This window comes from Natrix helvetica (genome assembly GCF_964273705.1).
Source record: "Natrix helvetica genome assembly, chromosome: 5".
NCBI classification, from domain to species: Eukaryota; Metazoa; Chordata; class Lepidosauria; order Squamata; family Natricidae; genus Natrix; species Natrix helvetica.
The window spans coordinates 51,890,730-51,910,380 of record NC_138551.1 but is presented as its reverse complement, the minus strand read 5'-3'; the positions used below and the strand labels follow the sequence as shown (position 1 = coordinate 51,910,380).

The 19,651-nt window shown below is 39.6% G+C and overlaps 1 protein-coding gene across 3 annotated transcripts in view; it reads right to left on the bottom strand.

Moving 5' to 3' along the window:
• Positions 1-19,651, bottom strand: part of TRIM8 (tripartite motif containing 8) — a 65,858-nt gene that overhangs the window by 9,022 nt on the left and 37,185 nt on the right. For all 3 annotated transcript variants that reach the window (XM_081954365.1, XM_081954364.1, XM_081954363.1), the window contains exon 3: positions 669-764. In XM_081954365.1, the coding sequence (XP_081810491.1) occupies positions 669-764 (96 nt within the window). The remainder of the gene's footprint in view (positions 1-668; positions 765-19,651) is intronic.

The window sequence follows — 19,651 nt, the reverse complement described above, 5'->3', positions numbered from 1 at the left end:
CAAAGACTGCATTCCAGCAGTGAATAAAGGTTTTTCACAGACACATTGTGGTACATCAATGCACCCCTTTAGCCCCACCTCCTCTACTACACCAGACAAATATGCTAGAAAGACAATTTCCCCATCTAACAATCAGCTGAAGTATGAGGCTGAAAAAAAAATTATATCTCATATTCAGTAGATTATTCATGCCCTGGGAGAGGAAGCTGCACTGGAAGACAGGGGCTTAAGAAAAAGGGTCTACGGCAGGGGTGTCAAATTTGCGATGACGCATTGTTGTCACATGACGTATCGCAACATTTTTCCCCTTTGTTAAATCAGGGTGGGCGTGGCCAGTGCATGACGCATCCGGCCCACAGGCTGCGAGTTTGACACCCCTGGTCTAAGGTATGAAAAATACCTGTAGATTAGTGGTTCCCAATGTTCATGCATAACGTAAGACATATTGAAATGATATAGTTAACATTAGAGAGCTGTAGTGAATGATGCCTTTGGTGGGGATTCTCTAATTGTTCCATGCATGGAGGAACAATAATATACGACTATGCCATTTATTTTGTAGGGATTCCAAAGATTAAACCTTCACTGGAAATTCCCCTATCAAGAACATTTTCTCGTAAGATGAATAGAATTCTTTTGGGTTGTAGCTTTAAGTAAATTAGAATTACTTCAACCAGGCGCTTGTCAGATTCCAACTTGTACAGCTGCTCCTCAATGTCTTGCTCACGCTCTTCCAGACGGTCCTGCTGCTTCACCAGCATCTTCTGCAAGAGAAGGAACAAGCGGAAGAAAGGCTGTTAAGATGCTGTAATGGAGAGAGGAAAAAACTGAAAAGGTATATAATAATTGCAATGAATGTTGGAAATGCTTGTGAGGACTAGTTCATTGCGTTCCACTGTTCTTTCTGTAAAAAGTAACAGAACGACAGTGGCCAGCCTAGATTTGTATTCCAGTAGTTAATCTTAAAAGTGTTCAGTAAATTAGAAAAAGAAAAAAAATGATAAACAATTTGTTCTTCCACTCACCATCACTACTTCTAGGGTAATATACTATGAACTAGAACGGTACATATTACAAATGTGACTCTTATTTGTTTAATCAATCAACTTATAGGCCATCTCAACTGCAGTTGCAATTCTAGGTGACTCACAAAATATAAATAATTAGAACTTTAAAAAGAACAAAAAAGAGAGAAATAACGAAGTGAAAACAATTAAGAACAGTAGGACTGCTAAGGACCACCTTGAGAAAGCAACGTATCATCAAAAACATAGATCAAAACATTGTGCTGCAAATCACCTGACCCTCAGCTTGATGAAAAACCTAGGCTTTTTGCAAAAGGAGCAAGGTTGGGGCCACACAAACACTGGGTGAATGCAGCTTCTCTTGAACTCCCAATTTTTTTTCAAATTCTTGAATGCCATGCAAAGATATTAAGACTAAAGACACGTGCCTCAAAAAAGGTAAATCCATTGTGTTACGTAAGACTTTATTCAAATCATTTATTTTGTATTTTGTAAGCACCAGGTATGTGCCAGGAGTGGAAGAAAACCCCCCTTCCCTCCCTCTCCCTCCCACACACACACACACCAACTACATGAATATTTTGCTAATCAGGAAATATTATATTGGGATACTTCTTGTTCTTAGATGGACTTTTACATCCTTAGTTGTTCAAATCTTTGCTAAGAGCCATCTTACCGAACTGTATCTTTGTTTCTTAAACTTTAAGAGATTAAAAACAGAATTTCCACCCAAAATCACTTTTTCAGGTTGAAGTGCAGTCTAGCTGTTCTATACATATTAGAGATGATAAAAATAATACAGCTATGATAACAAGACATTAAACATAATAAATACATAACTATGCAAAACATCCTTAGATAATTTCCTTTGTATTTATTTTATTCTTGCTATTATTATGATCTTATTTTTCACCTTCAAAGTTCTTCCAATTCTGAGGAAATTATTTCTGAAATCTATAAACCAGTGATGGCGAACCTTTTTTGGCTCACGTGCCATTAGTGGGGGGAGTGCAGGGGGGTCATGTGAAGGCGTGCTGCACCCATAATGCAATGTGCGACCCCCCAGTGTGCATGCACGCACTACAGGCATGACCCCCCACCCATTTTTGCATGCTTTTTTCGCCCTGCCCAGACTCCAGAGGCTTTATAAGAGCACGGGGAGGGTGAAAACAGCCTCCCCCGCCCCCCCCGGAAGCTGACAGGGCAGCGCCTTGCATGCCCTGACAAATGGCTCCGCGTGCTCATCTGTGGCACGCGTGCCATAGGTTCGGCATCACTGCAATAAACTATTGTGTAAACAAGGGCGTTTTTACTTCAATTGTCTAAACTATAGCACGTTTTAGGAAACTTTAATATAAACATAAATAACTGATAGCATTTTACATCACCTAAAAATTATTGATACTACTTTGCCCACTTATTATGCACTAAGCAGATAAGGCCATTTCTACTTAAAAAGCTGTTTCCCTGGGGTCATTTGGGTAGGTAGAAGGAGAAGAGGCAAAGAAAGAAAAAGATTCCCCACAGAAGACATTGGACTTATGAAAACACTTTAGGCAAACAGGTCTTCAGATAACTAAGCTTCCTTGTTGAATGTTACAAAGAACGTTACTGTAATTTCAAACAAATGAGTTTTCTGTGATAATGAAGAGCTAGATAAACCAGTCCTGTAGAATTCCTTCCCTTTGCTTTAATAAGCAGCTTCTACATACAAACAGAATGCAGTTTGATTTCAGATAATATTACTCAGATATGAAACTTATTTTTACATGACTAAGGTAATTTCAACTGTTGTATGAACTGTCTACCTTTGACCACTTATCACCCAGGTAACTGCAGGTTACTTCTCTGCCCTACTTCAATGGAAATGAAGTTGTTTTATTTTTTCATTGTTAGGAAGATGATGAGGCTGAAAGACACTGACATGCCCAAGGCCAACCCAGGCAGATTCTTGTCACAGCAGATTCAAGTCATCCTAGTTCAAGCCCAGCATTAAATCCTTACATTACACTGGGGAAGAATTCTCGTCAACCTATTGTCATTACTCACTAGATAGAATGGTATCTCAACTAGCTGGCAATAAATATTAAGCTAAAAAAAGTTTAGAAACACAGAGAAATACATAGCTCAAATAAATATGCTGATGCCATATATGAAAAAATCAATGCCACACCCTAAAATTTGTCGTAAGTAGTAGAGGATTAACACTGTTTTAATTACACGATAGCCCTGGCTTGTATTATTTTGAAATGCAAATTTTTCCATTTAAGTTTCATCACTAGCATTTGGGAATGGATAGCATACAAATAAGATAACTAAATAATCTATTACTGCTTAAAATAATGCATTTTGACATAAGTAATGTACCTCTGGACATCTATTGAGAAATGACCTTCACATTTTATATTTGTCTGCAACAAGCATGTGAATGTGTAGTGTAAGTATCATATTCATTCATTGTGGTCTGCTATATATGTGACATCTGGCTAGGAAAATCTTGTGAAAGAGTTTGACTGTTATTGGGAGCAAGGGAGAGATTGGGGTGGTTACTGTGTTTTGTATTTGGGTTTTTATTTCTGTAAGCTACCCACAGTCACCATGAGTGAGTTGGGTGGTCACAGGGCTGTCTTAACGCATGGGCCTGATGGGCACTTGCCCGTGGACCCCATACTAATCTGTGTATGTTAACCCTTCAATGTACCTTGTATCATATAAAATACAGCAACATATTTATTACATTTTACTGCATTTTTAATTAATACTAACATGCAAATATACGTTTAATTTTATCGACCATTTACATTTTTATTCCTGCGAGTAGTTGTTGTGCGAAACCCAATACACTGCTTTGCCCGGTGCCCATAATGCTGTTAAGATGGCCTTGGGCGGTCATATAATCTTTATAAATACATAAATATTGATTTATCTACAGAATTTGTAACCCGTTCTGCCTCCTGAGAATTGAGAACTTGGTGCCCTGGAGATGCCACCTCTTCAAGAAGAGCTAGGTCCCCTAAGCTTCCATAGTATAGATTTATCATGGGCTCTTTTGACTATACTAAATTGATCAAAAATTGATTATTCTAAATAAATAAATATCTATGTATTTCATTTCATTCTCTCTTCTCTGGCTACCTCCTCCAACTAATGAAATTCAACTGACACCATTCAACCTGAGTTCTGCAGAAGGAAATCATTATCTGTGTACTACTAGGGAGTTTTAAGCAGTAATAGATTATTTAGTTATCTTATTTGTATGCTGCCCATTCTCAAATGCTGGTGATAAAACTTAAATGGAAAAATTTGCATTTCAAAATAATACAAACCAGGGCTACTGTGTAATTAAAATAGTTGGTATGTTATTTAATTCTAACTATTTCAATTTATATAAACTGCAGAGAATCAGAATCAAAGATAATTATAAATATCTATATAATTTATAAATAATATAGATAATGCATTTAGATGTAACAGAATACTAGAAGATTCATTCTTTTCTAGGGATAAGAAATATAGGATAAATCTCCTAAAATAAATCTCCATAGTCAGCCATTCTGAACAGCTGTACAGGCTAAGTGGAGATGATGTAACTTGTATTCTAACACCTCTGATGAACAACACATCTGGAAAAGCTATTTTAAATATTTAACTTTAAAATAATCTGTTTCTTCAAAACGTTATGCAAAATAGTTTTGTTTCCTACTCAAGCTATGTTAGTAATTGATAACAAAATCTCCAGGAACTGGAGATAAAGGAGACAGCAAAATATTTTGATTTAACACAAAGTATTCATGTTTCTGATGTTTGGGGAAGAAAATCTCAGGTGACAGCATATTTGTCATTATCAAAACTTTTTAAAAATATACAATTACCATTTCAATAAAAGTGGGGGAAATTGAAAACAAGCTAACATAATTTACTAGTCCCCAAATTTTGTGTGTGTGTGAGAGAGAGAGAGCGGGGGGGGGGGGGGAGGGAGAGAGAGAGAGAGAGATAGTGCATGTCTATTCTCCCCATTTTTATCCATTCATTCTCTGGAGGGGAAAATCTACCTAGCAATAGGAAAATCAGTTCTGAAGGGTTTATTGCTATCATATATAGCTGATTAAGGTTTTTAATCAAGTACTTGATTCTTGTCTCAAGTAGAGAGAAGAGTAAATCAATATAAGTGCAAAGAAGGCCACTATCTTCTCTATCCATTAAGCAAAAATATTGGAACTCTTTCCTTGTTTCTATAATGTTTCCTGCAGGTCTCAGGTACCTTGAGCCATGTTATCTACAGAAGTTGGGATAAAACAATAGAGGGCTGCAACACAACGAATAAAACGTGCAAAACCATCCGTCTTAAGGAGAAAATAATTCATTTGTGCCTATTTAGCTAGCTCTCTCTAACCTATCCTTTAAAAGATTTCCCAAAAGTGATACCACAGGTTTCACTGAGGAATCCTTAGTCTTTTAAAAGAGAGCTGCATTCTATCTAGACGAAGTACAACTAGAGTTGTTTGTAAAAGCTCAGCTAGTTTATTAAGAAAAACTAAACTAAGCTCCGTGAAAGGCTCGGGCATGACTTGGATAACATCAGTGAATCCAAACAGAAAGTGGGATGGATCTTTCAGCATCCATTTAGAAATGTGAGCTGCATAGGGTGCAAATGCAATTAGTTCCTTGCCTAATTCTATTTACTCTCCTGCCAGTACAAGTGAAAAGCTGAGACTTTTTGCATTCCTCTCGGCTCATCCTCATTAAAGAATGGGGACATCCCACATTTGGCAGACTTCTCAGTTCTTTCCCTGAATTGAAACACTGATATGTTGGAGGGAGTGTTGTTCTGTTTCCAATTTTGAGCAAAAAACGATTCTAGCTGCAGTTAATATATGCAGTATTAAATATTGAATTTTTTTACACATATTTCCCCTTAATATGTCCAAAAGGCTGATTTCTCCATTTCCAGATATATTATTGCCTTCTGAAGGCTGTTCTACTGACCATCCTTGCGCAAGCAAAACCAAGTGCAATGAGCCTATTTATTTTTTCCAGGAACAAGTTAAATCCTTTCTGTTTCTTCCAGTGCTGGCATCTGAACCTCTACATGTTTGCTTTTGGGTTTGGCACTGAGGAGGGACAGGATGCAAATATCTGAAGACAGATATGGTGAAAATTCCCCTTAAATGAACATTGTCCCTTAAATGAACAAAGGAGCAAATTTAATATGTATTTTATGTAGATACAAAGTAATACCGTACTTGCTATGCCTTCTGTTGAATAATCACTAACAGGAATATTTATAGATACCAATGGCAATCACACTGGGTTGCCATTGTACAAGTACAATCATCTTTGATTTTGAGTGCAGCTAAAGTACAATATAAATATTCCAATGTTTCTAGATGAACACAGATTTCAAAACTGGGTAAATCTTTTGCTCAGATCTAGCAAACCATTACAACAATTCTGAGATTTATTCACTAATTTTGAATAAGAGATTCAGTGAAGAATTTGCAGTTTTTAGGAAATTTAATGTCTAGTATTAAAGATCTTTTTTTAAATGGCCCATAGAACGGAATGAAAAGTATTTTATATAGATCAGTATTTGACATATCCTTATATACCATAATAGTAAGTAGAATCAAACTTAATATCACCACAAACTGTTCAGCAATATAATGTCCTAAACACCTTTTGTCTCATTTTTTCTAGAAACAATGCAAACGTTTCTCAGAGAGCAAAAAGAGACCAGATGTGTTACTATCCTTTATTTTTTTGATGCCACTTATTGGAATTCATGTTCTATTTTAGTGCAAGCATTGGAAGTTCAGTGTATGTGTCAATGATATGAGTTCAGGGTGAGCAGAATAAATGTATTTTAAATTAAAATAAAATATTAGCCACAATCTCTAATGCTGGGCTGTTGCAATCAATCACAACCATTCAGAGAAATGAATTTAGAAGAGATGCTGTCTTGAAAAATGAAGCATCTCCTGTCTGTCATTAACCCACTGATATGAAAGAAGGATCTATGTCACTGATTCAAAAAACTAAAAAGGAGTCAAAGACCTGAGAGGATCAGTTCTAATATTATGCTGATATAGGATTTTTCCTCTTATGTCCCCTAACTCAAGCCAAATGACTCATCCAGTTCCATTTAAATAAAGTGGTGAGTATCTAGTGGTGAGTTAGAAACCCTGGAAAACTTACCAGCAAATCAAAGACAAAAGAAAACCATATGCCATTGATTCATTATTTAGGTATTCATTTTCCATCCTGACATTTTTAGTTTATCAGGACCTCTTTTTTAAGAAACCTGAATCCAGGATCAATTCTAATTCAGAGGAAGAGTAACAAAACTTACTTCATCTTTTAATTCCCTACTCACACACATAGATTGTATCTGCTCTCATTTATATAGCCACATTAAATTGTTATTTTTTTAAGTCTATGACATCTCAGTTTTTTGTTGATCAATTTGTTATAAGATAGTGATAGTTGCCTCTTATAAAGGGAGATGATCATACATCAAACAAATGAAGGGAACAACAGAAAATTACTATTTAAGATTGTCCTTGTATTTTACAGTTTACCCAACAGAATGGTACACTCTCCTCTTACATACTTTAAATTTCTTCCAGATATCTACTCCTTGAATTTAAGAAAAAAGTGATTTCTTTTACATGTGCTATTAAAAATAAAAAAAATATTTTACAATGTAAAACTGAGACATGTGGGTCTTGATAAAGCATGTATTGCAAAAAATAAACTTACATTTCTCATCATTGTAATTAACCAAGTGTATGTATGACAAACCATGGCTCATAAGCATACTACCCATATACTCGAATTTCATTTTATAACTGTTAAGTCCCATGTGAGAGCTAGTTATAACTAGAAACAATGGGATCTGAAACTTATATCTATTTATCTGTCTATTCCTGTGGCAAATTGCAAGATTTCAAAAATGGGGCAACGTAAAATGCTTAATATAATGTTTCACTTAGACCACAATAGCCTTTCCACACATGGAATCCTCTAGATATGTTGGATTGCAATTCTTACCACCCCAATTTACTGCCAGCCAGTGCTGACAGGTATGCTGTGAGCTCAAATTTAACACAACTTGGAGGGCATTGGGTGAGTGAAGGAGAGATTAAGAACAATTATAGCAGCTCGTTCAACAACATGGTTCATCTAATGACTACTTCCTTATAGATCATAAATGACAAATCTGCTTTACCCCTCAGCAAAGTCATATCAACTAAAAGACATACTACATTTATCTTCAAAAGACAAAGTAAAAGTTGGAACTTCAAACAAGATAACAAGCAATCCTTGGCTCGACCTCTACAAAAGTGTTTTGAGTTTTACATCCCCACCCTACACAAGGCAAGCTTATTAAATGAAACAGAATACTTTGCTGCATTTAGTAAAATCTCCCTTAAATTACTATAGCTGGTTCCCTAGCAACCGGTGACACAATGGTAGACAGGAAGAGTGCAGACACAATTCTGCTGTCTGAAAACAATAGACTATTAAATGAAAGGAAGTAGTATTCTACTTCCTTAGAGCAGCTTTAGCTATTAGAGATCCCCGTTTACATTGATTTGGAGACAAGACTCATTCAGGTAAGTTCCACAGACTGTAACACGAGAGAACCTTGTGCTTGAATAACCTATTTCTCTCTCTTTCCCTGCCATCCTGTTTCAATTAGTTATTTTCAATAATTTCATGGGGTTTTAGCAACAGTAATAGTTTTGAATACTACATAGACAATCTGAATAGACACATACCTATCACTGCCTGTTGTTCCAGCTTCTTACATGTTCTACTTAAGTGACTCTTTTTGGTTAATAAATCTCTTAGTTAAGAACTTTTTAGATTCATATACACACAATTACTGCCATAAGATTTCACTGATTGAGAAGTGATGTAAGAAATATTTTGAATAATAAATAAAAATGACCATTTTGAATTATCAACACACACACACACACACACACACCTATATACATACATACAATCACCAAATTTATATGCTGCTCATTTCACAAAAGAACTGACTGCCGGAAGACTGCAACTTCAGTGCTTATTGGAAAGTGGCTTTCAGCAGAAACTTAAGCAAGTTTCATTTCTGTGGTAGAGTTGTAAGCACAAGGCCTTGTATTCACTGGAGTGCAATTATGAAGGTTAGGGTTAGAGGCAACTGCAATAGTACCAGTGGTGGGTTGCAAATCCCATTCCAACTGGTACGGTTGGAATGGGGCCGGTGGAGTCCTCATGGATGAGCGCAGTACGCGCATGCGTCTTAGCGCCTCCGTGTCTTCAACTGTTCCACGCCCAATGCTGTACGTGCCATGTGCCTGCGCAGAAGCACATAAGCCTTTAAACACCAGTATGGAGCGCAAGTGGGCCCTCCGGAACACTGTACCGTACCGGTATCTGGTGCTCTGGGCTGGCTCCAGTATGCCCGTACCAGGGCGTACCACCTGCAACCCACCACTGAATAGTACAAATGTTTCTGTATGGCAATTGGAGCTGCTTATTTACCCTGCTTTTGGGCAGCATCAGTTTCTGGGAACATTCACACAACACCCTGTTAAAAGTTGGTATAAGTCTGTTCTGATTACATTACTGTAGCATTAGGAATAGCTTTCAGGAAGGGATTGCAAAAGTTAAAAAAAATAATCTCCCAATTCGGTATCATTTATATTTTAATTATTTTCAAATAGGTACAATAAAATTAGCAAAGGCATTTAACATAAAATAACTTTATTTTTGTAAGCTGCCCAGAATCATTGAGAGTGAGTTCGGAGACCATATAAATTCTCTAAATAAGCAAACATTTCCACTTAGGAATTTAAAGAAAACAACCATGTGCAAGAACAATTTTTTAAAGATAATTTTAAATTACCTTCTCAAAATTCCCACCTTACTCAGTGATGGCTGATTAGAATCCTATGCATTGTATAAGCCATGAATTAGAATCCAATTGAGAAAGAAAGTCTTAGAACTATAGTTCAATATTTGCCATGTTCATAAACATTACACAATTTAAGTCAACTACATGCAAATAGAAATCTATCGCAGCTGGCTAAAATTCCATATCTTTTCATACATTTGTGCAGGAACTCTACCAAGAATTTTCTGTTGAAGAGTTCATGAAATGTAGGCTAACCTCATGGCAACCAAGCAGGAAGAGCTGAACTTGGTGGAGCAATTCAGGAAACTTCCTTTCTTTAGTCTTATGGCACAAAGCCAAACCAAATGAGATGACACCCTTGAGGAGTAATGGAGTCAAGTGTGCTGACTACATAATTTAATGGGCCATAACTTTAAGTCATGCATGATAAGACCAGGATAATTAAATTTCATGCTTTAGAAATCCAAGGTCAGAAAGGCGTTCCCAGATCCTTATACTATATGTTGCATCACTCAGTCAACTGTATAGTTCTTCTCAAAAATTTGGTCTGGTCAGGTACAGAGAAAACTCAACAGCTGCATTGGACTTGTCATTTTCCTATGGAAAAATTCCATCTGATTTTAAGTTGAAAGTATTACAAAACAAATTAGAATAGAGATTATATGAAAACTTTTTTCCATCTTCTTTTGCCAAAAACTAAACCATTGACAAGAGCCAGTTTGGTGTGGTAGTTAAAGCAGTGGCTAGAAACTGGGAGACAGGAGTTCTGGCCTGGCCTTAGGCCCAGCTGGGTGATCTTGGGCTAGCCACTTTCTCTCAGCCCTAGAAGAAGACAATAATAAAACACTTCTGACAAATCTAGCCAAGAAAACTGCAGTGACTTGTCCGGCCAATCTCCCCAAAACAGACAAAATTGAATGGAAGAAAAAAATCCATTGCACCCTCTTGCTTTTGCTTCCAAAAACTGGAATTCAAGAATACTGAATACTAAAGAAGCATGAATACCACAATGAGATTTAGGAAAGCTACCACAGAAATTGCCCTGCAATTCAGACTTCATCCCATCCTTGTTTTTCTTATAGTTGCAACTTCGCCCTATTCCACAAAGCCCCCTCTTCCAAGTATATTTCTGATAGAGAGTCAGAAGATTATTTTGTTTATAAAAGGAAATGTCAAAATATAGAAATAAATTATAAGGCAGAGAATTCTTGACAAAAAACTAGCATATGTAAAATTTCCAGAGGATTCCCCAAGGATAGTAATAGAAATCTAGGGCATCTCTCTGAAATGAAGTATGGCTGATTTTAAGATTAACATGCCATAGAAAACTCCACTCATTATTGTTATCACTAATAAGATGCTTCCTGGCCATGAAGTGTCCTCAGACCTGGGACTCTCCAGACATAGTGCCAGAATGCTCAGCAGTGGCCAAGTTTATTCTGGGAAAAGAGGCTAATACATACAGGGGGCTCTCAAATTGGGGAAGGATGGCTGCACACATCAATTACCCCAAAACCTACAAGAACAGTTTATTTGTTAATAATAATTTATTTACAGCAAGATGAGAGTAAGAGTAGAATGAATGGGATTCAGAGAAGGGGTGGAGTGACCTTTGGCTTCTAAAACCTGAGTGTCATCCCTTTGACTCTGCTACTGAGTGCCGGGTTGATCTTATACAGGTTCGTTTTCAAGGACACAGGAGAAAAAATAATTAGCATTATCTGCAGAGGCTGTAGCCCAGTTGTCATCATATCTCTGTTTGAAATAATGCAGAAGAAAGAGGTATCAGCCCACTGAGACCCTGAAAGATTTGATATTTTTTGTACGTTGCCATGGAAGAGATCTGCATTTCTTTTCCAGCAGGTTGATTTTTCTATTTGCAATTGACACATTCTTTTGGCACCAGCAGGATTATTTCAAAAGTAGTACCTTAAATACTAATGATGAGTGCAGCAGAGAGTGATGTGCTTCCAAGGACACACTCAAAAGATCCAGAACAAGGGCAGGTCAACATGTGAATGCCTTCAAGAACAGAACATTTGTGGGAGAGGAGAATTCTATTCCATGTTCCTTCCCTTTGAAACAATGAATTATAACTAGACCCAGAACAGAGGCTGACCCATGCTTATACCTCAAGAATGAGTGGGTGGCCCAAGTACAATCTAGGTGTTTTAGACTATAACTTCCTTAGGCCTTGATCACTCCTGGTTTGCTTATCCCTGCCATCAATATTCCATTGTTAGTTTCCACTATTAATCTCCATATTATGCTGCTTATTTCACATGCAGGAAAAAGATACCTTATGGCTTTGCTTACTCGCCTGTGTGCCAGATGGAACATTTTACTCTGAACTGTTTTTTTTTTCCTGTTTGTGGTAGTAATGTGACCCAGATTTCATTGGATGAGTGCAAAAATAGGGCAGAGAGAGATGACAGGCCAGGTTTTAAAGCAAAATTAGCACTTGGATTCCTCTTTCCATCCAGTCAGCTTAATCTTTACAATCACTGAAGGAAAATGTGCTGAGGGTTCCTATCCTGCAAATGGTGAGGAGGTAGGATCCAATGAAGCAACTTCCATTCTTTAGAACAATATTTTTCAAATGTCAATTTGAATAAGTGGCTTTTAACTCCCAGAATTTCCCAGTCAGAATTTTGGGAGATGAAGTCCACATAACTTAAGAGTTGCCATGTTTGAAAAATGTCCTGTCACTCAATATTAGAAATGCCCTTTTAAGCTTTTAAAAATGTAATTGTTCTACAGAGCATATGGGTGCTAATAGTCTAAGGGCTATTCAGATGAGTTAGAATACATTTTGTTTTGATAGTTTTGTATGATTTAAACTATCTTGAGTCCTCTGTTAAAATGGGCAGTCTAAAATTATTGCACAAATATATAAACAAATGCATAGTTTACTTTCTAAAAATTCCTTGATTCTTACCATTGTGTAAGTCACCTGACACAAGAAACCCATAAATATTAGCTCATCCATGTTTATAACACAAATATCTCCACAACAAAATTTACAACTAACCTATATGTGCAGTAAAACTGCACAGCCTGAGGGCACATACATAACTATACTAAGCCAGATTGGGGGCCTAGTTATATTTCTGAATGCCGTTCCACACAAAGAACAGTCTCTTTGTTTCCTGGATGTTCTTTGATGGCAGACTGCTAAAAATGCAGCCCACAAGCATGTAATCTGAAGTGGGACACTCTAGATTGTCATGCAACTTTGATACACATTTGGATCAAACCCTCTTGGAGCTCAAAAAGAACATGGCTACAAGTGAGAAAAATGGGGGTGACCAGCTACAACACATAGACTTTACACCCATCCCTTCCTTCCCTTCCCTGCTCTTGCTAGGGGTTAAAATTCTGCACTGTGTTTTGCTGCAGTTATAGTGTCCTCTCCTGCTCTGGGGAAAAGAAAATGATACTGACCACCGAGGAACTTGTCTACTCAGATTCTAATTAGATTACACTCCCTCGCGCAGCAAAAGGAGTGGAATGTTGCCAGCCATAAACGCCCAACGCAAAGGCCTGCATCAAACTGCAATCCATCTATCCTAAGGCTATGTGGGCAGGCGGCTTGCTCTGGCCCAGTTGCCAAAGCAACAGGGGGGCGTCGCCATGTGCATTGGCGCTGTAGGGGACCAAGGGGAATGAGGTCAGCAGTACTGTATGGCCTCGTCAATCACAGTAACATTAGGCTAAGGAGCTAAAAGAGCAGACCTTATCCTCTTTAGCGAAAGGAAAAGAATATGCCATATTGAAAAGCAATTCAGAGAAAACTGGAATTGGGGGGAGGGAAATAATAGTCAGTCACTCCAGGCTTACTTGTTGAAACAGGACCAAGAGTTAGGACCAACAATGAGGAAGTGGCATGGAGGAAATTCCACTCACATTTCCAAGATGGCACTGACCAACCCTACTTCTGAATTTATTATTATTTATTAGCGCTTATAGACCGCCCCCTCTCCCGAAAGGGACTCGGGGCGGTGTACAGTCCGTATCGAAATACAACAAATTAAAACATAATAAATAGATACATAAATACGTATATGAGAGGAGGATAAAAATATGCCAAACTGTACAGCTAAATAAATAAATCAGAATATACAAAGTTTAAAATCCCAATATCATATAAGATTAAATTTAAAAGAGACTATCCCTCTAAAAACCAGTGAAAATGTGTATGCCAGGAGGTAGACGTTATAAATTATGCCAGACCAGCCAGTCGGAACAGGTGTGTCTTCAATTTCTGTCGGAAGGAGCGGAGGTCAGTAGTGGTTCTAATGTCGGGGGGGAGGTCATTCCAGAGGGTTGGGCCCATCACAGAGAAGGCCCTACTCCTCGGTGTCGCCCGTTGGCATTGCCTCGTGGACGGCACCAGGAGAAGGCCCTCCCTGTGAGAGCGAATTGGCCGCAGGGATGTGTGTGGGAGGATGCGATCCCGCAGATAACTAGGCCCTATGCCATGGAGCGCTTTAAAGATGGTAATCAGAACCTTGAAACGCACCCGAAAGACTACAGGCAGCCAGTGCAGCTCGCGCAGGAGAGGTGTTACGTGGGAGTACCTAGTACTCCCCATGACTACCCGCGCGGCTGCGTTCTGGACTAGCTGCAGTCTTCGGGCGCGTCCCAAGGGATGCCCCATGTAGAGAGCGTTACAGTAGTCTAGGCGAGACGTCACCAGTGCATGAGTGACTGTGCGTAGGGCATCCCGGTCCAGAAGGGGGCGCAATTGGCGCACCAGGCGAACCTGGTGGAACGCCCCCCTTGCCATGGCTGCCACATGATCATCCATTGACAGCCGGGCATCTAGGAGGATGCCCAAATTGCGTGCCCGTTCCACAGGGGGCAATTGTTCGCCCCCTATGGCCAGTGATGGAATCAGCTGGCTGAACCGAGGTGCCGGTAGCCACAGCCACTCGGTCTTGGAGGGGTTGAGCTTGAGTCTGTTGTCCCCCATCCAGACCCCGACGGCTTCCAAACACCGGGACATCACTTCGACAGCCTCGTTGGGGTGGCTTGGGGTTGAGATGTACAACTGAGTATCATCGGCGTACAGATGGTACTCAACCCCAAAACCACGGATGATCTCACCCAGCGGCTTCACATATGCGTTGAACAAAAGGGGCGAGAGGACCGACCCCTGCGGCACCCCACAAGAGAGTGGCCTCGGGGTCGACCTCTGCCCCCCAGTCAACACACATTGCATCCGGCCGGAGAGGTAGGAGCCGAACCACCGCAAAATGGTGCCTCCGACTCCCATCCCCTCCAGCCGGCGCAATAGGATACCATGGTCGATGGTATCAAAAGCCGCTGAGAGGTCTAATAGGACCAGGATAGAGGAACAACCTCTATCTCTGGCCCTCCAGAGATCATCAACCAACGCGACCAAGGCTGTCTCTGTGCTGTGCCCGGGTCGGAAGCCGGACTGGCGTGGGTCTAGATATACGGATTCATCGAGGCGACGTGGAAATTGCTGCGCCACCACATTCTCAACAACCTTCGCTAAAAAGGGGAGGTTGGAGACTGGACGGTAATTAGCTAGCTCCGTTGGGTCAAGTGAAGGCCTCTTGAGTAGGGGCCTCACCACCGCCTCTTTCAAGGCAGTCGGTAAGGAACCCTCACTCAATGAGGCGTTCACCAGGCCCAGAAGCCAGTCTCGCGTCACCTCCCAGGATGCCAGTACCAACCAGGAGGGACACGGGTCCATTGAACATGTGGTGGGTCGCAGCCGTCCACGCAACCCGTCTAAATCCTCGGGGGCAACAGAGTCAAACTCCTCCCAGAGTGGGCTCACAAGACCCACTGTTGACGGCTCGTCCGGTCCACTGGGGGGGGGCCCATCCGCTCCGGATCTGAGCGACTTTGTCCTGCAGATATTCCCCAAACTCCTCTGCTCTTCCCTGCAAGGATGCCCCCCGCGTCTCCTGCGACAGGAGAGAGCGAATCACCCTAAACAGGGCGGCAGGGCGGTTATCCGCAGACGCAATGAGAGCGGCACAATGTCTACGTTTAGCCGCTCTCAATGCCACAAGGTAGGTCCGTAAATAGGCTCTTACCTGTGTTCGGTCAGACTCGGAGCGTGAGGACCTCCACCTGCTCTCTAGACGTCTCCTATGGCGCTTCATCACCCTTAGCTCCTCGGTGTACCAGGGAGCCCGGGTGGGTCGCTGCCGTAGGAGAGGTCGCAGAGGCGCAACCCGGTCCAAGGCCCCCACCGTCGCCCTATTCCAGGCGTCGACTAGGTCCTCCGACCGAGCGCCGGTCAGGGCTACAGGTAATGGCCCAAGCTCCGTCTGGAACCTATCTGGTTCCATCAAGTGCTTGGGGCGGTACCAGCTTTAGCAAACTGGCTCCACCTCCTCGCGGTGGAGGGTAGCGCCAGGGAAGTCCAGCCGGAGACATGAGTGATCTGACCATGACAGGGGCGTAATATCTAAATCCCCTATTCCCAGATCACTCGTCCACTGCTTAGATACAAAGACAAGGTCCAGTGTGTGGCCGCCTTCGTGTGTGGGGCCCTGAATTAGTTGGGTCAGGCCCATGGCTGTCATGGAAGCCATGAACTCCCGAGCCACGTCAGACGCTGCTCCCGTCGACGGCACTAATTTAGAATTAGTGTAACCTACACAAGGCCCCGCTGTACTGTTGCCTGTTGATCAGGAGTGTAGGGTAAATGAGGCTGCACTCTTATCCATGTTCACCAAGGATTAAGGGCCATCAGACTTTAGTAAATGTACCAAGTATCAGGCCATAAAATGGAAATACACAGCACACTTATTTCAAAGGAACTCCCTATTAAAATTAATAGGGATTACTTGGATAGGGCTATCAAATATTGCCTGCAAGTTCTTTTTAAAACTATATATATTTAAAAGCACAATCATAAAAAGGAGCAGAGAAAGAAATGTGATCACCTACTGAAAATCAGGGGGGGAAATCAGTAATTGGCAGCAAAGAGATATAGACATCCTTAATTCTTTGTTGCCATCTAGTGGTCATCCACATTTTTACCATCTTGGTCTAATACATATGGCAGTGTTATTTCCGGAGAAACTTTGACTACCTTGTGTGGAATGATGGATACTGGTAAAATGTTATGCAAATAAAGACAATAAAGTCAAAAAGCCAAAACGGCTATGTAAAAGGTAGTAATTTGTGGATGAGAATTCAATCACCTAAAATGTGGTGGCAATCATTAGTTCTAATCTGGTCTCTAATTTCAATGTGGACTTCTCCAAGATCTGTAAAGTCTTGCACCTCAAACTGTTATACATTAAAGCAAGCAATTTACCACCTGTCATTTAAAGACACCTGCACAGCAATATGCCAGGAATTTGAGGTTTACACCTATAAAAGTTCAGAAGTAGCTGTAAAATACAACACTGTCTTGAGTTAGAAAACCAAAAACAAACATTTCTGGGGCAATCTATATGAAGATTTTAGTGTCACATGCTATAATAATACATATGTTGCTATACCTAAGGCTGACCAGTTGGCTTCCTATCTTTGGAAGCACTTCAGTTTTACAGAGAACATATTAATTATCAATAGGAAAAAAGATGCTCCTTATTTGTGTGTTAATACAATATTTGTGTGTGTTTATTTTTGGCCTGGACATCACATTTTTGTCTGCTGTGCCTTAGGGCTATCCAGAAGAAGTGGTCAGAGTGATGTTAGCAGAGCTGGTGAACGCTATAGCATGCAATTTTTTTAAACGAGAGCTTTATTTGAGTGCTGGTTAAGCAATATAGCACCCATTTTTGCTCCTCAAATTCCTTCCAAACAAAAATGTTTTTCTTTTCATATCCAACATTCAAGAGAACATGTAGCCAACTGCCCTATTTCAAAAATCATAAAGTAATTTTTGCAACAGGGAAAATTCATTATGCTTCCTATATACTGAAGCACTGAAAGCCAAGAGTAATACACCTCTTTATTTTGAATGAAATTCTTCCTTTTTATTCCTATTCAGAATCACATAACTAAAGATTGCAATATTTTAGCTTTCTGTATTTCCTACATTATTATTTTCATATCACAATTAGTTTTTTGTTTGTTTTTGCTGTGTTGTTTTTTTTACAGTCCTCATTTAAAATTATTTGGATCCTTGCGTTTTCAGTTTACTCTAATTGGCTTTACTCTTCAAATAAGCAGAATTTGTCATATGTTTTATCTATACATAGAAGCTGCACTGTTTTATTTCAAATAACAGCTTCAAAAAAAAAAACTTCTAACGTATGTTATTTATGGCTCCTTAGAAAAAATGTAGGAAATATTTGTAAAAGTATAGTTTACCAAACCAAGATGTCAAGCTATTCCTAATTTCTCCTTCAGAATATTAAGTAGTGTTTTTTGACTGATTATTGATTCAAGGGATTGAGGGAAAGAAAAAGAACGGTCTCTATTCCAAGTATATCAATCAAGCAATCAAGGCAAAGGGTTATCTTGAATAAGGCAGTGTACTGTATTTGTGGACATTCAAATGGCAAAATGTTTTTTTGCAATTGTGTTATGGAATAATCTGGCTTCTATTCTGAAAATGACATAGTCAAGCAACTCTGTGTTGGCAGCTTCTAGAAAACAAAACCAATGGAAATAAATATTTTAGATACTCTGTTTATGGTGCTACATGAAAGAAGATGTTGACTGATATGCAGTGTATACATGTATGGGTTCCAGTTTCCTGCCTCTTAAAGTAATCTACCTCCTGGAACTTTCAGAATCAGAGCAGCTGCAAGCAGGCCAGGTCTCCTATCAGACTTCCGGCATCTGTTGACCGGATAGTACAATTCCATGTTTTTGTTCTATGTCCCTTCATCATCAGCTGAGCTCTATACCTCCATGTGTACATCTTTCAAAGTTTCACGCCACCTCCAATCTCACTGATTTTTTTCTGGGAACCTTGAATAGAATACATACCAAGCGGTAATCAGTCTGATTAATAAATAAGTAAACAATAAGCTAAATACATAGGACTCCTAGGTGTGTGTTAAGTCTCCATTCTGTTAATGGAGACTACAAACTTTGTCCAACAACATTCAAGGTATTAAAACAGCTAAAAAGATGCACAAAGAGAAGCAGAGAAAATGCTCTAGCAATCCCTGGCTTCAAGATCCATTCATATAGGTTGTGCATTTCTGGGAAGCCTTTTGCACAACAGTCACCTAATATACAAAACCTACAACATTTCTCAATAAGTGTATGTTCTTGCATTACTAGGACACTTAAATGGCAATAATCCACAATCCACTAATGATTCCAAAATCCAGCAGAATTATTTTAATGATTTTAAGTACTGAGATAATTTGTAATTTGGTCTTTTCCTAGAGCTCTCTCCTAGCAAATCAAGTTCACATCTACTTAGCTTTAGCAATGCTACCATATTGAGAGCTCCAATGCTATTTCCTTGGCCCTGCATTTCAGCTTTGTGACTGAATTTATGTATCTGTTTTTAAAATAAGTACCTATGAATCTAAAGCGTACAACTAATCTGTCATAAGACTTGGAATGGTGGAGAAAGAAGCTGGGCAGAAAATTCACAGGTCCTTGACTGCCTGGGGTACTTAAAAATTTGCATCAGAGTATTAGCTTTAAAAAATTCCTATGTTCAACCATCAGAATATATATTAAAAATCCAGGGAAAATAGACACTATATACAGATACAGCTATTCACTTCAATGAGATTTTTTAATTTTC